General features: G+C 47.2%; 1 protein-coding gene across 4 annotated transcripts in view; it reads right to left on the bottom strand.

The window, feature by feature from the left end:
• SPK1 (guanyl-nucleotide exchange factor) overlaps positions 1-14,814 on the bottom strand; it is a 207,756-nt gene that overhangs the window by 17,739 nt on the left and 175,203 nt on the right. For all 4 annotated transcript variants that reach the window (XM_087377784.1, XM_087377788.1, XM_087377778.1 and 1 more), the window contains exons 24-25: positions 9,901-10,083; positions 2,423-2,569 (exon numbers count right to left, since the gene is read on the bottom strand). In XM_087377784.1, the coding sequence (XP_087233910.1) occupies positions 2,423-2,569; positions 9,901-10,083 (330 nt within the window). The remainder of the gene's footprint in view (positions 1-2,422; positions 2,570-9,900; positions 10,084-14,814) is intronic.

Here is a 14,814-nt window from a genome sequence, read left to right as displayed (position 1 = left end):
AAAATCTCAGTGTATGCTAAATATACATCATGATCTATGCAGTGCGTCTGCAAGCAATCAAAGAAGGATTGCTGCAGAGAACGCTTAAAAAAACCAAATAAAGAAAATATGGGATCACCACACACACACACACACACACATGGAGTTTTTTTAATGTGTGGTGTGTTAAGAAGAATGTACCATGATAGCTGCCCAAAGTGAGATAGCTACTACTCACACGCGAACACACACACACTTTTTTTTTGGTTGGTGGAAATCTATTTGTCATGATATTACAACGAACAGTCCCAAGAGAAGGGACAGCCAGTTACAAGCAGCAGAAGATATCATTACATGACAAGAAGGTAGAATAATCTATATCCCACGTAGACAATCATAAAGAGATTTCTTTAAAGATGCCCAAAAGAACTGATATTTAGCCAGGGAGGGATCACCAAAGACTCGATGGTTATAGTCATTTCATAGAGTCCATAGGGTACACAAAAACGTTTTTTTTTTGGGGGGGCGCGCGGGGGATTTAAGAAAGTATGTATTAAAAGAACATATGATAGCTGGCCCAATAGAGACAGCTACTACTCACATAGACACACACACCACACACTTTTTTTTTTGGTTAGTGACAATCCATTTGTCATTATAGTACAAAGAACAGTCCGGCGAAAAGGGACAGGTAGTTACAAGCATCAAAAGATATCATTGTATGACAAGGAGGTAGAATGATCTATATCCCACATAGACAATCAAGACAATCATACAGAGATTGTTTTAAAGATGCCTTGAAGAACTGATATTTAGCCAGGGAGGGATCACCAAACACTCAATGGTTACGGTCCTTTCCTAAAGTCCATAGGGCCCACAAACACGTTCTTGTCATACACATCAGCCTTAGGTACGTGTGCCCATTTAGTGGCCCTGCCCCTTATCTTTTATTGTATCTGGTTCTTTTTTCGATTTCATCGACCGTGCGGTAGTCAAAGACACTAATAGACTTTCTCTCTTTCTCATGCACAGAGGCATGCACGCATGCACATGCACATGCACACACACAGGAAAAAACTTCTCACGCACACATGCTCATGCACATGCGCGCACACACACACACGTGCACGCGCGAAAACACTTCTCTTTTGACATGGATTGTATTATCTCTATTCATCATTTCAACTATCTAGATAGATTTTGAACAAAGTTCAATAAATACGTCGAAATCAAAGAACAATTGATACACAAATGGAGCTTCAATCAAAATATACTTCATTTTCAGGCTTCATTGTCCCCTCCTCGTACCTGTTTATTATTTTTTGATGATCCCCACTGGTCAGTTCTGGTTTGCAACTCATGTGAAATATAATCCACTCTAGGTTGCAAGTCAGAGGATTTGTCCTTAATCCCTTTGAATAGGTAAGGGTGAAGAACTGAACAAGAGCGCTGCAAGCTCAATGGGGATAGGCAAAAAGGAGAATGAGCATGAAGAATGGGGCAAGAATAACCAAGGGTCCGCCCATAACAGTGGAATCAATAACATAGATGGTTAGACTTAAGTGACTAAAACGCTACATTCTATATAGGATTTGTTTTTCAATACCTACCTAAAGGGCAATGACCATTCGGTAGTGTTTCCATGCCTCGCTGTACACATATCTAAGCTTTTCTATATTATTCATACTTGAAACTTCAAGAACAAGCGAGTACAAGTACTCGTGAGCACTGCCTTAGGTCTTGCTAAATGTGAATGGATGATTACTTTCCAGCACTTGCAATGGAAGCCTGTCTGTAGAACCACTGGAAAGTTTGAGTGATATAATACAACTGCTTGCAAATGCAAAGCGATGTGCAAGCTCTGTGTGCGTGCATATGTTTGTGTGTGGGCGGGTGAGTGCAAAAAAAGAGAGCATATCATGTACTCATTGATAGCATTGTCTTCATTATTTCATTTGTTTTTGCTTTTATGCAGCATTGGAGTATATTGATAGAGGGATGAGTTGAGTTGGGGGGGGGGGGGGGCGGGGGGCGCGAGAGAAAGAGAGAGAGAGAGAGAGAGAGAGAGAGAGTTAATTGGGGCAAGGGGAGAGAGGGGGAGAGACAAGGCGGAGGAGAGAGAGAGAGAGAGACTAGAATACAAAGTAGTTAACCAAGGCATGAGGTGTCCAAAATCTACTGGGAGGACACTCTTTCGGAAGACTCTGAGTAGAGTACTGCCTTACAAGGCAGTGCTACCTAATTTCGAATTTGGTCTCCCACACGCGTGCATGCCACATTCACATGCACAACCACGCACGTAGACACACACATGCACTCATACATATATAGACATGCACATGCACACGCGCGCGCACACTCACACACACAGAGAACAGTTTTAAAAGGGCCTGCACAGAAAGCATGCATATGCCAACTTAGATATCGAGCAAGTCTAACTCACCCTATTCTCCTGCCTTGAAGCTTCACTCAGATATCCATGAATTGCAGGAGAAAGCTTGTCAGAATATCGAGGAGAAAATGGACCTTCACCATCAGCATCGCTACGTGTGGCTCCTCCATTCACTAAACTGTCGGCTAGCTTTCTATACTGTGCCATTCAAATCGCAACACGAAAAGTCATAAGTGACAAGTATTTTGCCTAATACTTCAAGGCAGCTAGCAATATTTAGATGCATTCTAGCTCTATCACGCTCATAGAATCGAAGGTGAACGAGAATATAAAGTTTCATCACTTTATTTACCACTCATAGAATCGAAGGTGAATGAGAATATAAAGTTTCATCACTTTATTTACCCCTTTAGACAATATCGAGGTTTACAAAACAAATAAACATGAACTGCTGATTGGCATTGATAGGCATCAGGAGAGAGAGAGAGAGAGAGAGAGGGGGGGGGGGGGGGGGGGGGAGGAGGATTATTATGCAATTCTAATATCATAATCAAAACATAACTAACTCCACAAGCAGCTCCCTCCTTCAAACTGACCTTAAGTAAATGATGGAAAACAGAGACTCTGCTGTATTCCACTTTATTTACAATTTGAAGTAATATCAAGCATCTCAAAATAACTAAATCTGGACTAACTAACCTTGACACATCAGCATGGTTACCTAAATGTGAACGCGGGGATTGGGGGGGGGGGGGGGGAGAGAGAGAGTCTTCGGAAGACCGATGGGTCTATGAGACTAAAAGAAAACCTGATACAAATCATAGTAAGGGTGGAGCTACTGAAACAAGCATCATCACCCGTGCTGAACCCTAAGTCTGATCATACATAATCAAATACATCTGGATGTAACAATGAAAAGAAAAGAAAAGGACTGGAGCGGAGCGGAATCCTCCGTATGTCATGTCGCCCTGAATGGTGCATAGCCAATGATGGGACGATGGCGCCTGTCAAGGGGTGCCGTGCGTCTTGATCTCTTGGACGAGGCTCGACACAAAACCAGAGCCACCGTGACTCCCGTGGGATGTATCCCGGGTCTAAACAATGATGGGAGGTCCCCCAGAGTGATCTGTGTCCCCCCTCGATGTCTCGTGTGTTGTGCTGCGGTCGTCGGGTCGGGGTCTCTGTCACGTCTGCGGTTAGAGACTGGACGATCAATGTCTCTCAATGTCTGCGGCTAGAGACTGGACGATCAATGTCGCTCTAAGAGGTGTCTGATGATGTGGCCAAGCCCGGTCGCCTGAGTAAGTACTCTCTGTGTCGGACCCCCTCGTGAATGAAGGCCGCGAGGCATCTCTGATCTGGGTAGGCGAGGAATCTGTAAAGGAGCCCAAAGCCGTTCTCAGATCTCGTAGTACACTGGGCACCTGAAAATAAAATGCTCCTCCGACTCAACCTCCTGATAGTCGCACAATATGCATAAGCGATGCTCCCTAGGAATCCCCTCTACTGTGCCGCTCTCTATGTGGAGGCGGTGTGATGATACTTGAAACTGTCCGATGGAGATCCGTAGTGAGTGAGGCATATGAAGCTCAGTGTACCCCGGTGGTGTGATGAATCCCTCCTCCGAAATACGAAGACAGTAATCTCTGTAGAAACTCGGCTTCACTGGAAGCTCCCTCAGCTCCAACCAGGTCCTAATGGTGTGTAGCTGCAGGAGATCCTCTCGAATGACCCGGTTAGTGTGTGGCCCAATCGGGATGGTGGTGGGAGTACCGGAGGGGCATCTAAACTGTACTGAAAAGGAGGTATCCTATCGATGTGGAACCCTAGTCTCACAAACCATCTGTGAGTCCGTGCATACCAGCATCACTCGTCTCCCTCTGCTCCCAACCTCATGGAGGAATCGAGAGCCATCTCTGGCAACCTCTGTCTCCCTGATGTGAAGTCCCCATATGATCTAACCCGGTGTAGATATGTGATGGTCTGAAAGGCCGCATCTAGCTGGAGTGGAGAAGCACCAAACTCGGCCCGAATTATGTGATGTGGTACAGACGGTTTCACCCGGATCATCCGTGAGAGCATGAGGATCTACAGGCACTCCACCCGTGTCCACTATATCTCTGACATGTCAAGCCCCCAACAAGGGCTGCCATACATACCGACTGGTCGGACCAAGGAGTCGAAGAGAAGAGCCTTGGTCCGAGGGTCCTGGAAGTGGGAGTGAAAGCATTGTCTCTCTAGCCGAGCCAGTGAGGTGTATCCCTTGCTCAGTCTGGCCTGCATCACTGGTCTCATCGTGAAGATCGGGCCAGAGAAGATGACCCCTAAGTAAGTGTATGAGGATACGATCTCAACTGGTGACCCACCGAAAGTAAAAGTAACCTGCTTCCGTTGCATGTTTACTCGAGAGGTGTTAAAGATCATGACCTTAGTCTTGCCAAGGTTGACCTCCAAATCATGGGATAAACAAAAAGCCTGCAGTGCATCCAGGTGTCGCTGGAGCCCCTCGGGTGTGGACGACAAGAGTGCCACGTCATCTGCATATAGAAGAATCTTGATGATGATCCCGGCAAGTGAGCAACCGGTCCCTCCGAACGCCCCCATGAAAGTCTCAAGCTCATCGATGTAGAGGCCAAACAGGATCGGTGATAAGGGACAACCCTGTTTGACCCCTATGGTACTCACGATCTCATCTGTTCAACCTGCGCTTGTCCGAACTCGGCCTGAGACTCTCTCATACAGTGCCATGACTGCCCAAATGATCTCCTGATTAAATCCCAGTGTCTATAGACATGTGATGAGACGAGCTCGAGGTACTATGTCAAAGGCTTTGCGAGAATCCACAAAGCAACAATATACCCTCTCCTTCCGTGATCCGGCCTCCTCAATGACACTCCTGAGTGTGAGTATGTGATCCATAGTCCCATGGTCTCGCCTGATACCGGCCTGACCCTCTACCTTGAGCCCTCTCATCTTTGCGAACAGGCTGACCGTTGCATCCAATACAGCTGCATAGATCTTGGACATCACATGTCCAATCATGATAGTCCTGTAGTTACTCGGGTCCATGGGATCCCCTGCCTTGTGGATGGGGGTGATGGTGTTGAGTGTCCAGGTGCGGGGGAAGCCAAGGAAAACAACGTCATTAAATAGCTTTGCTAACGTGTCAATCCCATATGCGATAAACTTAGTGCATAGCCCCTCGTGATCCTTCGCTCGGCCATTGTGCAGTTTCATTGTCGCTTCCTTGACTCCCCCTCTGGTGATCAACGTGTAAGTGGTGGGGCGAGGTGTGTGTATGAGATCTAGAGTGGGCTGGTGTGGGACATCATAAAGATGGTGTGCATACATGTGCCAGACTCTCGTGTCGGTGATGGGTGATGGGGACCTACGCTCAAGGAATCTCCACAAAAAAGAGTTGCTACTGTACAAGATGTGCAGCAACTCCTCATTTCGATGAAGAGATGCATGCTTCTTTCGACGTACGAGACATCAGTACTTACGTACCGTGTCTGGTGTGTTCGAGACGTGACATCTGGTTTCAAATCGGAGCTGTCGGCGATAAGCCTTGCACTCCACATCGTACCAATTATTGCAGGGTACAGAACCAAGAGGTGGTGGTCTAGTGGACCGTGTGGTGTGGTGAAAGATTTGGAGGGCAGCCTCGTGGAGTGTGCGACTAATCAGGGCAGCACGGTCCTCTATCAGTGGTATGTGATCGATGTAGGCTAGGAGTCTGTTTAGGCGTCCAGAGTAGGCCAGTGAGAGGCTGTGATCAAAGTGTGTGTCGTGATAGGTGTCGTGCTTCGTATGTGGTGCGTGTGGTGTGGATAAGCGTGGGGTGGCGATAGTGAAGAATAGGTATGTGTGATCAGCTCTTGGAGGGAGTGGTGCTACGGTGAAGTCGGTGATACATGAAGTGAAGATAGGGGATCCCATGATGTAATCTACTACACTAGTGCCCCCCCGTGTGGGAAGCAAGTAAAACCACCTGAGGAGGGCCATAGGTCGAGCCCATTGTAGATGATGAGAGCGCATGTCCATATGGTGTAACAAGCCCGTGTCAGATGGGGTCCTGGTCATACCTGCTCCGTCTAGGTCCATGTCTGGTAGCAAAAAAAAGAGTCGTCTCGGAAGATATCCTGATGTAAGGTTGCATATGGCGATGTCTCACCCTCGTCTCGTGCCACTCTGGCGAAGAAGGATGTGTCTGGCGGAAAGTAGCATATTGCTATGAAACGGTCACGAGTGTCTATGCGTCGGATCCGGATCCACATGAATTGGGAGTGTGCGTCCTTCCTCTCAATGGAGATGGCTCCAACGAGGGAAGACCTGTACAATACTGCGACCCCGCCTAATCCTCGGACTCCTCCTGTATCCCTCGTCTCGTCCCTCAAGGCTGACTCCCATGTGTAGCCACTGACTATCGGTAGTGGACGCTCTGGGCTCTGGTGTGTCTCCGAGTAAGAGACTATGTCTCGTCCTGTATAAGACTCCGAGAAGTTCCCTGGGTCTGACCATAAGGTACCATTACAGTTTCAAATGGTGCAGTCTAGGGTCTCGAAAACCTGAGTCTCATAGGCCCCGTCCCCCTAGGAGGTACGGGTGGGAGCCCGACGGGTGCCGATCAATAACCTACCATCTCGGACCATGGCCCATTTTCTCTCCTTGCGGGCAACATCTCGCTGCTGCAGAAGAACTCGTCGCTCCTCAATCTGTAGTGGTGTCAAATCCACGTCCATGGACAGGGTGGGATGCTCTCGTAGAGAGGCTCGGTGTCGGAGTGTCACTAGTCGGACATGTGAATCTCTGAAGTGAATGACTAGGAGCTACTCTCAGTTGGGATCTCTCCCAACACGCCATGCTCCCTCTATGCCATGGTCGGGTACTCCCATGGTGGTGGTCACAAAGGTGATCGCCTCCTCCATGGGCGTCGTAGAGGTGCTGGTGCTTTCTTGCATGATCCCTTGTATTCGGATGTTGAGGGCCTTCGAAGCCCTCTGCTGCTACTCCTATATGGCGGCTGAAACGGTTGCCTTTGCCGACTCCCGTTTTGCCATGTCCACCCATCTAGTCGTCTCTGCTATAGCCGACTGTATCGTGGCTATCTGTGCCTCCATCTCTATGGCTGGGGTCCCTCCAGGCGCTGCTCTGAGGGTCCCGAGCTCCTCTCGAAGCTGTGTGATGTTGTGTCTAAGTCCCTGGATAAGGGTGCCCTACTCCTGTATAATGCGGGCGTCCCCCTGAGTGTATCAAGGCTTCCTCCTAGATGTAATGTGTCAGCTCTGCCTGAAGGGCCAATAGGGAGTCCCAAGCGTCTAGCAACGGCCTAAGATGTCCTGGTTAAGGTGGGAACTGGATCTCGAGAGGGATTGGAATGAAGGTGGGCTGCTGAGGTTGTACTGAAGGTGGGGACAGCATGATCTGGGCGGGGAAGTGATATGTAGGAGTAGCAAGGCCGGCGGACGAGGTAATGAAGGGTGGCTGATTGAGAGATAGAGGTGATACGAGGGGAAAGTACTGTGGAGCCGTGGCTAGTGGGGCCAGTGGTGAGGCTGCTGGACAGAAGACCTGTGATGATGATGTAGGAGAGGGGGAGGAGAGAGGTGGCGTAGATGATGAGGCGGATGATGGTGGTGAAATAGTGGTGGTAACCATAGAGGTCAAGGATGTGGTGAGCGTCATGGGCTTTGGGTGGGCCCCTTTCTTTTGGGCCGCGGTGCACTGTCAAACCGCTTCGGTTGCTGCGTTTCTTGAAGTCCTCCAGACTGAGTTGCTTTTGTGTTTTCGCCTTGTCACTGTTCCCCTTCCCCATCTCCACGCGTATGCAGATTTGGATCGAAGGGTCTCCCGCCTAGTCTCCTGTCCTCATCCCCCTGTTCCCTTCATTATGGGGGAAACAGCAATGGGCAAAGAAGGGATTGCAGGAGGTCGAAGCTGCTTCTCTTTTTTTCTTTTTAAGCCGGAGCTGAGAGCGGGGGTTTTTTTTTTTTTTGGGCAAAAAAAAAAGGGGGGGGGTAGCAGAGGGGGTAGCGGGGGGGTAGAGAGGGGTAGCGGAGGGAGTAGGGGGAGGTAGCAGAGGAGGTAGCGAGGGGGTAGCGGAGGGGGTTAGCAAGGGGGTAGCGAGGGGGTAGCAGAGGTAGCGGGGGGAGTAGCGGGGGTAGCGGAGGGGGTTAGCGAGGGGTAGCGGAGGGAGTAGCGGAGTTAGCGGGAGGGGGTAGCAGAGGTAGCAAGAGGGGTAGCGGGGGGGGTAGCAGAGGTAGCGGGAGGGGTAGCAAAGGTAGCGGGAGGGTAGAAAGAAGCTGAAGGTAGAGAGAGAGAGAGAGAGAGAGAATTAACATCTACGAAAGACCAAAGGGTGTATCAGACTGAAAGAAACCAGATACAATGAAACCCAAGGGTGCAGGCCACTAAAATGGGCAACCCAACCAACCAAGGCTGATGCCTGTGACGAGAAGGAGAAAAAGAGAGATGGGGACCGCTTTGATTCCACAATCAAAAGAGAACCAAATCATTTAGCAATCTCAAGCAGCACTCCAGTTGACCTTAAGTCAATGATGCAACACAAAAACTCAATTTCCAGAACAAGAACCTTCAGAACCAGTTATTTATTTTGGAAGAGTGAGCCGAAAAGGAGGAAGTAGTCCACCTTACAATCTCCACAGAAAGATATATAGACAAAGAGGCACACATGCAAGTCCACATGCGTGCGCACACACATGCTTTTTTGGTAAAATCCAGTGTATTTATATTCTCATAAATTTACAAGATGGGAAGTCTCCCACACACTGACATTAGACTCCAAAAGAGAGCCCAATGGAAAAACTCAAAAACAGATAGAGAACACTTCAAGGCTAGTAGCATCCAAGTCCCTTGCAACAAAACTGTCATATAAAGATTGCTTGAGGGACATTCTGAAGAAAATATATGCTTGAGGAAACTGTTGACCCATCCTAGAATGCAGTCTCTGTGTCCAAATGGTCCATAGTACCCAAAAGCGAGTCCAGTGAAAGAAGAGGAGGAATGGAGACATCTGAGATGAGAGGCATCCAAACATCCAGAAAAGTTTCCCAAATCTGATAGAGGGAAACCGAAGCCGCAGCAAATGAGAAATATGAGTGATCAATATGCGAGAGTGTGGGCAAGACCATAACAGGTGAGGAACTATTTCACAGTGATGAGAACAACAGGGGCAGGAGGGGGAAACAATGCGGCGTGCTGCCAATTTCGCCCCAATGGAAAAAGCTCCCACTATACATCTCCAAAAGAAAAGCCTCCTGCGTGCGCACACACATGCACAAAACTATACATATGTCTGTACATATATATGTATGTCTACACACGCATTTTTAAAAAGTAGGTTTGGTGACTGGTTGTTTCATCCCAAAAAGAGAAAGCCATTCTGCTGGTAGTTCCAAAAGCTCCTATAGGGTACACTAGGAACAATTAAAACATCTATCTCTGCAGCCTACAACGGGAAGCTGATTATGATATAAAATAAATTCACAAGTTGGGAATTGCCGTTTCACCTCAAAAAGAGCAAGACATTCTTCCAGTAGTTTGAAAAAGAGTCTAGTACGTGCTACGCTTTGTTGCCAGGCCTTGGTTAGCGAAATATCATCCAAATTTCGGATAATTTGTAATACACAGATAAGGACCTCTCGCTTCTCTGTTGAGCTGAGATTGTAGAAGACTGGCATTTCGTCCAATATCTGCAGCACCGAAAAATACATTTTCAGCAATACATTAAGACAGAAAGCTAAACCCCATGCATGCATGTGCCCCCCCCGCTCTCTCTCTCTCTCTCTCTTTCTCTCTCTCTCTCTCTCTCTCTCTATATATATATATATATATATATAGCATGATAAAAAGTGACACCATAGTGAGATGCATATGGCTGGGATTAGCTTTTCATTTCGATTTTTGCTTCCATGATACTCTGGGCGTGAAGTCGTTCTGTATAGATTTGTGTCATAGCACAATTTGACCTTCCGTAGACGTTACTATATCTTTTTTTTCTCTCTATCATCTGACCAGATGATCCACTGATAGGGATCTCCCTCCATCTTTTCCTTTGCATTTGTGTACAGCGTGGTGTATCTCTCTATGCATATTCTCATCTAGGACATCAGCATTGGGATGCCCACATTAGTGGCCCAGCCCCTCAACTTTTATTGAATAACGGTTTTTTCATCTCATAGACCCTTAAGTATTTCGGAGAAGTAAATAATCTCTCTCTCTCTCTCTCTCTCCCTCTCCCTCCCTCCCCCCCCCCTGGACATCCTTGTCTCATACGTACAAGATGTTGCCACCAGCTCTTTCCCCACGAATCAATCTGCACATGTCCCAAACGGGAAGATGGCCCAAAACCCTAGGTTTGATGATGAGTGTAGAGTCATGAGAGCTCACGTCACACGTGAGCGAGCATTGGGATATCTGAGTTCACTTGAGGCATAGCGGATCTCATGCCAAGTGACGCGGCATAAGAAGGGTGCTTTCCTCATACGCAAGATGGATGAGGTGATTGGATCCTTTCGTGAGGAGGACCATACTATTGGTTGGGGGCTCTTATCGGAGGGGAACCCTCCTATTCCCATCACAGATCCAGATGTTTGGCACACGTATGCATGCTCTCTCTATGATGTACCACATCAAACAGCACCAGAAATGTTTTCTTGCCCAAGCCGACTACCTGTCATTTGTTCATTGCGCAGAATTTACGGGCTGCCCTTGTTTGACATCATAACTAGAGATCACTAGATCATTAGGGATTACGCACTGAGCATTGAGCACTTCGCACATGGGCCGGAGGTCTTGATTCCGGTTTTAGCACAGTCATTCAACCATGCCGTATGCCCCGTTTTCGTACCTACCTGGAGCATTACCACCATTGTATTGATACAAAAGGCAAGGGATCCCATGGACACTGGGAACTAGCACACTCTTATTATTAGCCACACTCTGGCTAAGATCTATGGGTCAGTACTAGAAAGGCAGATCAACACCCACAAAGAGGGTCATGGGAAGCGGGCTCTTGGGCAGGCAGGTTCTTCGAGACAGCACTCCACCTTCGATCACATCTTCACCTTGAGGGCTATCATTGTGGAGGCGAAGCCAAGACCTCAAAAAGTCTATACTTGCTTTGTAGAAATTTGGAAGGCCTTTGACACTCTTGCACGCTCCCGCTTGATCTGGAGATTACAGAAGTTGTAGCTTCCAGAGGTCATGATTTGGGGGATGATGAGCCTATAAGAGTCAGTTAGAGGGAGAGTTCATGCCACCTATTAGATTGGATTGAGAGCACTTATCGAAGTGAAGCAAGGTTAGCCCCTCTCGTCGACTCTTTTTGGGCTCTATATCGATGAAGATTACATCCTTTGTAGACCACCTAGGAGGAGAGGGTTCACTACTGGCTAGCTTGATTTGAGAAGATACCACAAGTTGAATGGGATCAACATGATATTTGGAATATCCAATGAAGGGAAACACCGATACAACTCTGTATTAATGATAAGGCAGCAAGGATAAAAATACTTTGACAAACCCACAAAGAAAAATACTTTGACAAACCCACAAACTTGAAGGGTGATATTTGAGGAGCTCACACATCAGCTCAAACAAAGAACCATTGAACGTATTAATGTCGAGAAGCCAAGAAAGCAAGAAAATGCGTGGTCTACTAGGGAGGACAAGCGTTGATTAGGGAATTCAAATCTAAGCCTAAATGCTTTCTATCTTAAACTGTTGTAATGAAGGTCACCTTAAGATAGAGAACATATTTATGCTCTATGATAATCTTGATCTGCTTTATGCACTCTCTAAGAGATACCATGTGCATCCCCCTGATACTCACAGATTGAATAGCGACTTCGTTTGGTATGTACTGACACCGGCCTTCAGTTTCCTAAAGGGCAGTAGACCATAACTTGCATTGCACTTTCATTATTCACAGCCACATTGCATCATTTCCAACCACTAACTTTAAACAATACCACTTAGAAACAACTTGAGAAATAACTGGATGGAGGCTAGAGTGCCCCTGCTCAATGAAAATGATACACAGCGCACCCACTGGCCCCAAATACTTGGCGCCCCTTCCGGTATTTATTTATTTCTTTAAGAATGAAATTGGTACATACAACAAGGGTTCAACCTTGCACTGTTCCTCTCTGCAAATCCTCTACTTGTCTTCAAGGCATCTAATCCCAATGCACCACTAGAATTCCCACTGGCAAGGCATACTCAGGCATTCGCTTCTGATCTGACACAACTTAGAGGCATTCAAGCATCCAAACCACTGGCAAACTGAGCTCAAGGCAGCCTCAAGGCTATCACATCCATCCACACTGTCCTTAGGCCTTCCACAGGATCACCCTTGCCTTTGGGTGCTTCCTAGAACCTGTTGGAGTCCTGAAAGGACTGCACACAACACGCATGCACCGCAAAAAGCTGCAAAGCAAGAAAGAACAAGGAAAAACCGAACCTGGAACCAACTCCCGCTGTCTGTGGCAGAGGGGCGAGCTCCTTCCTCGCACCTATCCTCTGTCCAAGATCCCCGCAGGGTGCAGGTGTCTTCTAGCAATCAGGAGGAGAGAAATGAAGGTAGAGACTGGAGGGTGAACAAGAAAGAGCTGTAGAGGAAAGATGGTTCACAGATCTGCCTCAAAAGGATTGCCTCGGGATCTGTGCCTGAGTCCTTCTAAGAGAAGGTGCCAAAAGCAACAGGGAAAGTTGCTCCTGCAGCCTGCACTGGTCCAAAACAGCTCCAGAACAGCTCCAGAAGCCACCACGCAGCCAAAAACATGTGCACAAAGGTCCACCACAGCAAAAGACAACCCCAGGCACCTGCTGGAGGCAGCTGAACACGTCTGTACGGATTCCGTACAGCCTGGCACTTCCTAGAAGTGTGTACTAGCCTTGGAACAGTCAAAACAGTGATAAAACCACTGAAAACAGGCTTGAAACAGCTCAAACAGCTCAAAAACTGCACAAGAACAACTGAAACGTCCTACACCTCTGGGAGAGTGAGGGGAGAGAGATGGAAGGTGGGGGAAGGGCATGCATACACATGCTTGACAAATGGCACCTCCTCCTTGCCATTTGCCCCTTCATTAAAGTCCTAACCCCCATACCAAGGACAACCAACGTTGTCCTTGGGCCCAACTTTTAGACCCCTCTTTTAAAGCCTTTGCCTTGCCCAAAGGACCTAGTGGTGCACCTAGACTTTGCCCTTAGGAACTTCTAGGAAGTCTGCACTTCCTCTAGCCAGTCCCTTATGGCCAAACCATTACAACACTGAACCATGGTTAACCCCGGGTTAAGCGTATGTTGAGTTACGAAGATACTTTACATCACTTTTCACGTCTTCTTTTCACGTCCTCGTGACATGTACTTTGTCTCGTAGGCCCAAAAGGCCTTCCGCAGACGAAGGATTCTGGGATGGTTAAAAGCATTGTACGGCTTCCAAAATAAATGTAGAAGCGCACAGTTGTGGAAGTGGTCGATGATGAAAAGTATGTACACCATGCTTCTGCTTGCACCATGCTTGTGTAAGCAATGGTTTTCTATAGGTGTCCAGCCTCGGCACCTGATCTCTCTAGAGCTTATTGGAAAAGAATAGAAACAGTGCACTAGAGCTTATTGGAAAACAATTGAAATAGTGCACAAACGATTTATCATACGAGAGTTGAGAGTAAAGAACCTGACACTTATCCCATCTTGTTAGCAGAAACAAGTATGATACCATGGAAGGTGAAGTAATATGCTATCATATGGCATACCTCAACAAGATTAACAAGAAGAATGGACACCAGATACACAAAGCAATGGAGGCCACTAAGACCATGGGCTGGTACAGAGATGGGGAGGAATGGATGGAATTATGAGGTTATCACAGACTTATTGGTGCTGAAAATGGTACACAAGACATGGCACGACCCAGGAACAAAATTGCAGTCCTACAAATGCAAAATCAACTTGATGGACAGCTATGCAATGCAAAAATATAGGACATCTCAATATTCAAGAGGCATTTGATTGCAAGCTAAGGACCACCAGCTCACATGATCTAGAAGTGGGGAAGGGTAGATGGATGCAGCCCAGGATTCCAAATTAGGCAACGTTATGCAAAACCTGCCCTATAGGGGAAGAAGAAGATGAGCAATACGTGCTCTTAAAATGTCGAGCATACGTAGACATCAGAAAGAAGAATCACGGCAACAATAAATGTAATCTCAAGAATCTATTGGAACAACCAGCCCACATGTTTGGAAGCTACCTAAAGGAAGTCTTAGAAAACTGCAACAAAGTACTCAACGTAGTAGCCCAGCAGATACTCACAATGTAGAAAGATTTGTGAGAATGTTATTTCAACGGTTCTAATTAACCACTATTTGTTTTCTTAGTGGTCAGCAGTCTCATAGATCTTGGAGGGTCTCAGGAGG

The sequence above is a fragment of the Dipteris shenzhenensis genome, chromosome 1, assembly GCF_047967505.1.
Source record: "Dipteris shenzhenensis isolate YYH24624 ecotype China chromosome 1, Dip_SZ_1.0, whole genome shotgun sequence".
In the NCBI taxonomy this organism is placed as follows: domain Eukaryota; kingdom Viridiplantae; phylum Streptophyta; class Polypodiopsida; order Gleicheniales; family Dipteridaceae; genus Dipteris; species Dipteris shenzhenensis.
This window is presented reverse-complemented; position numbering and strand designations above follow the sequence as displayed.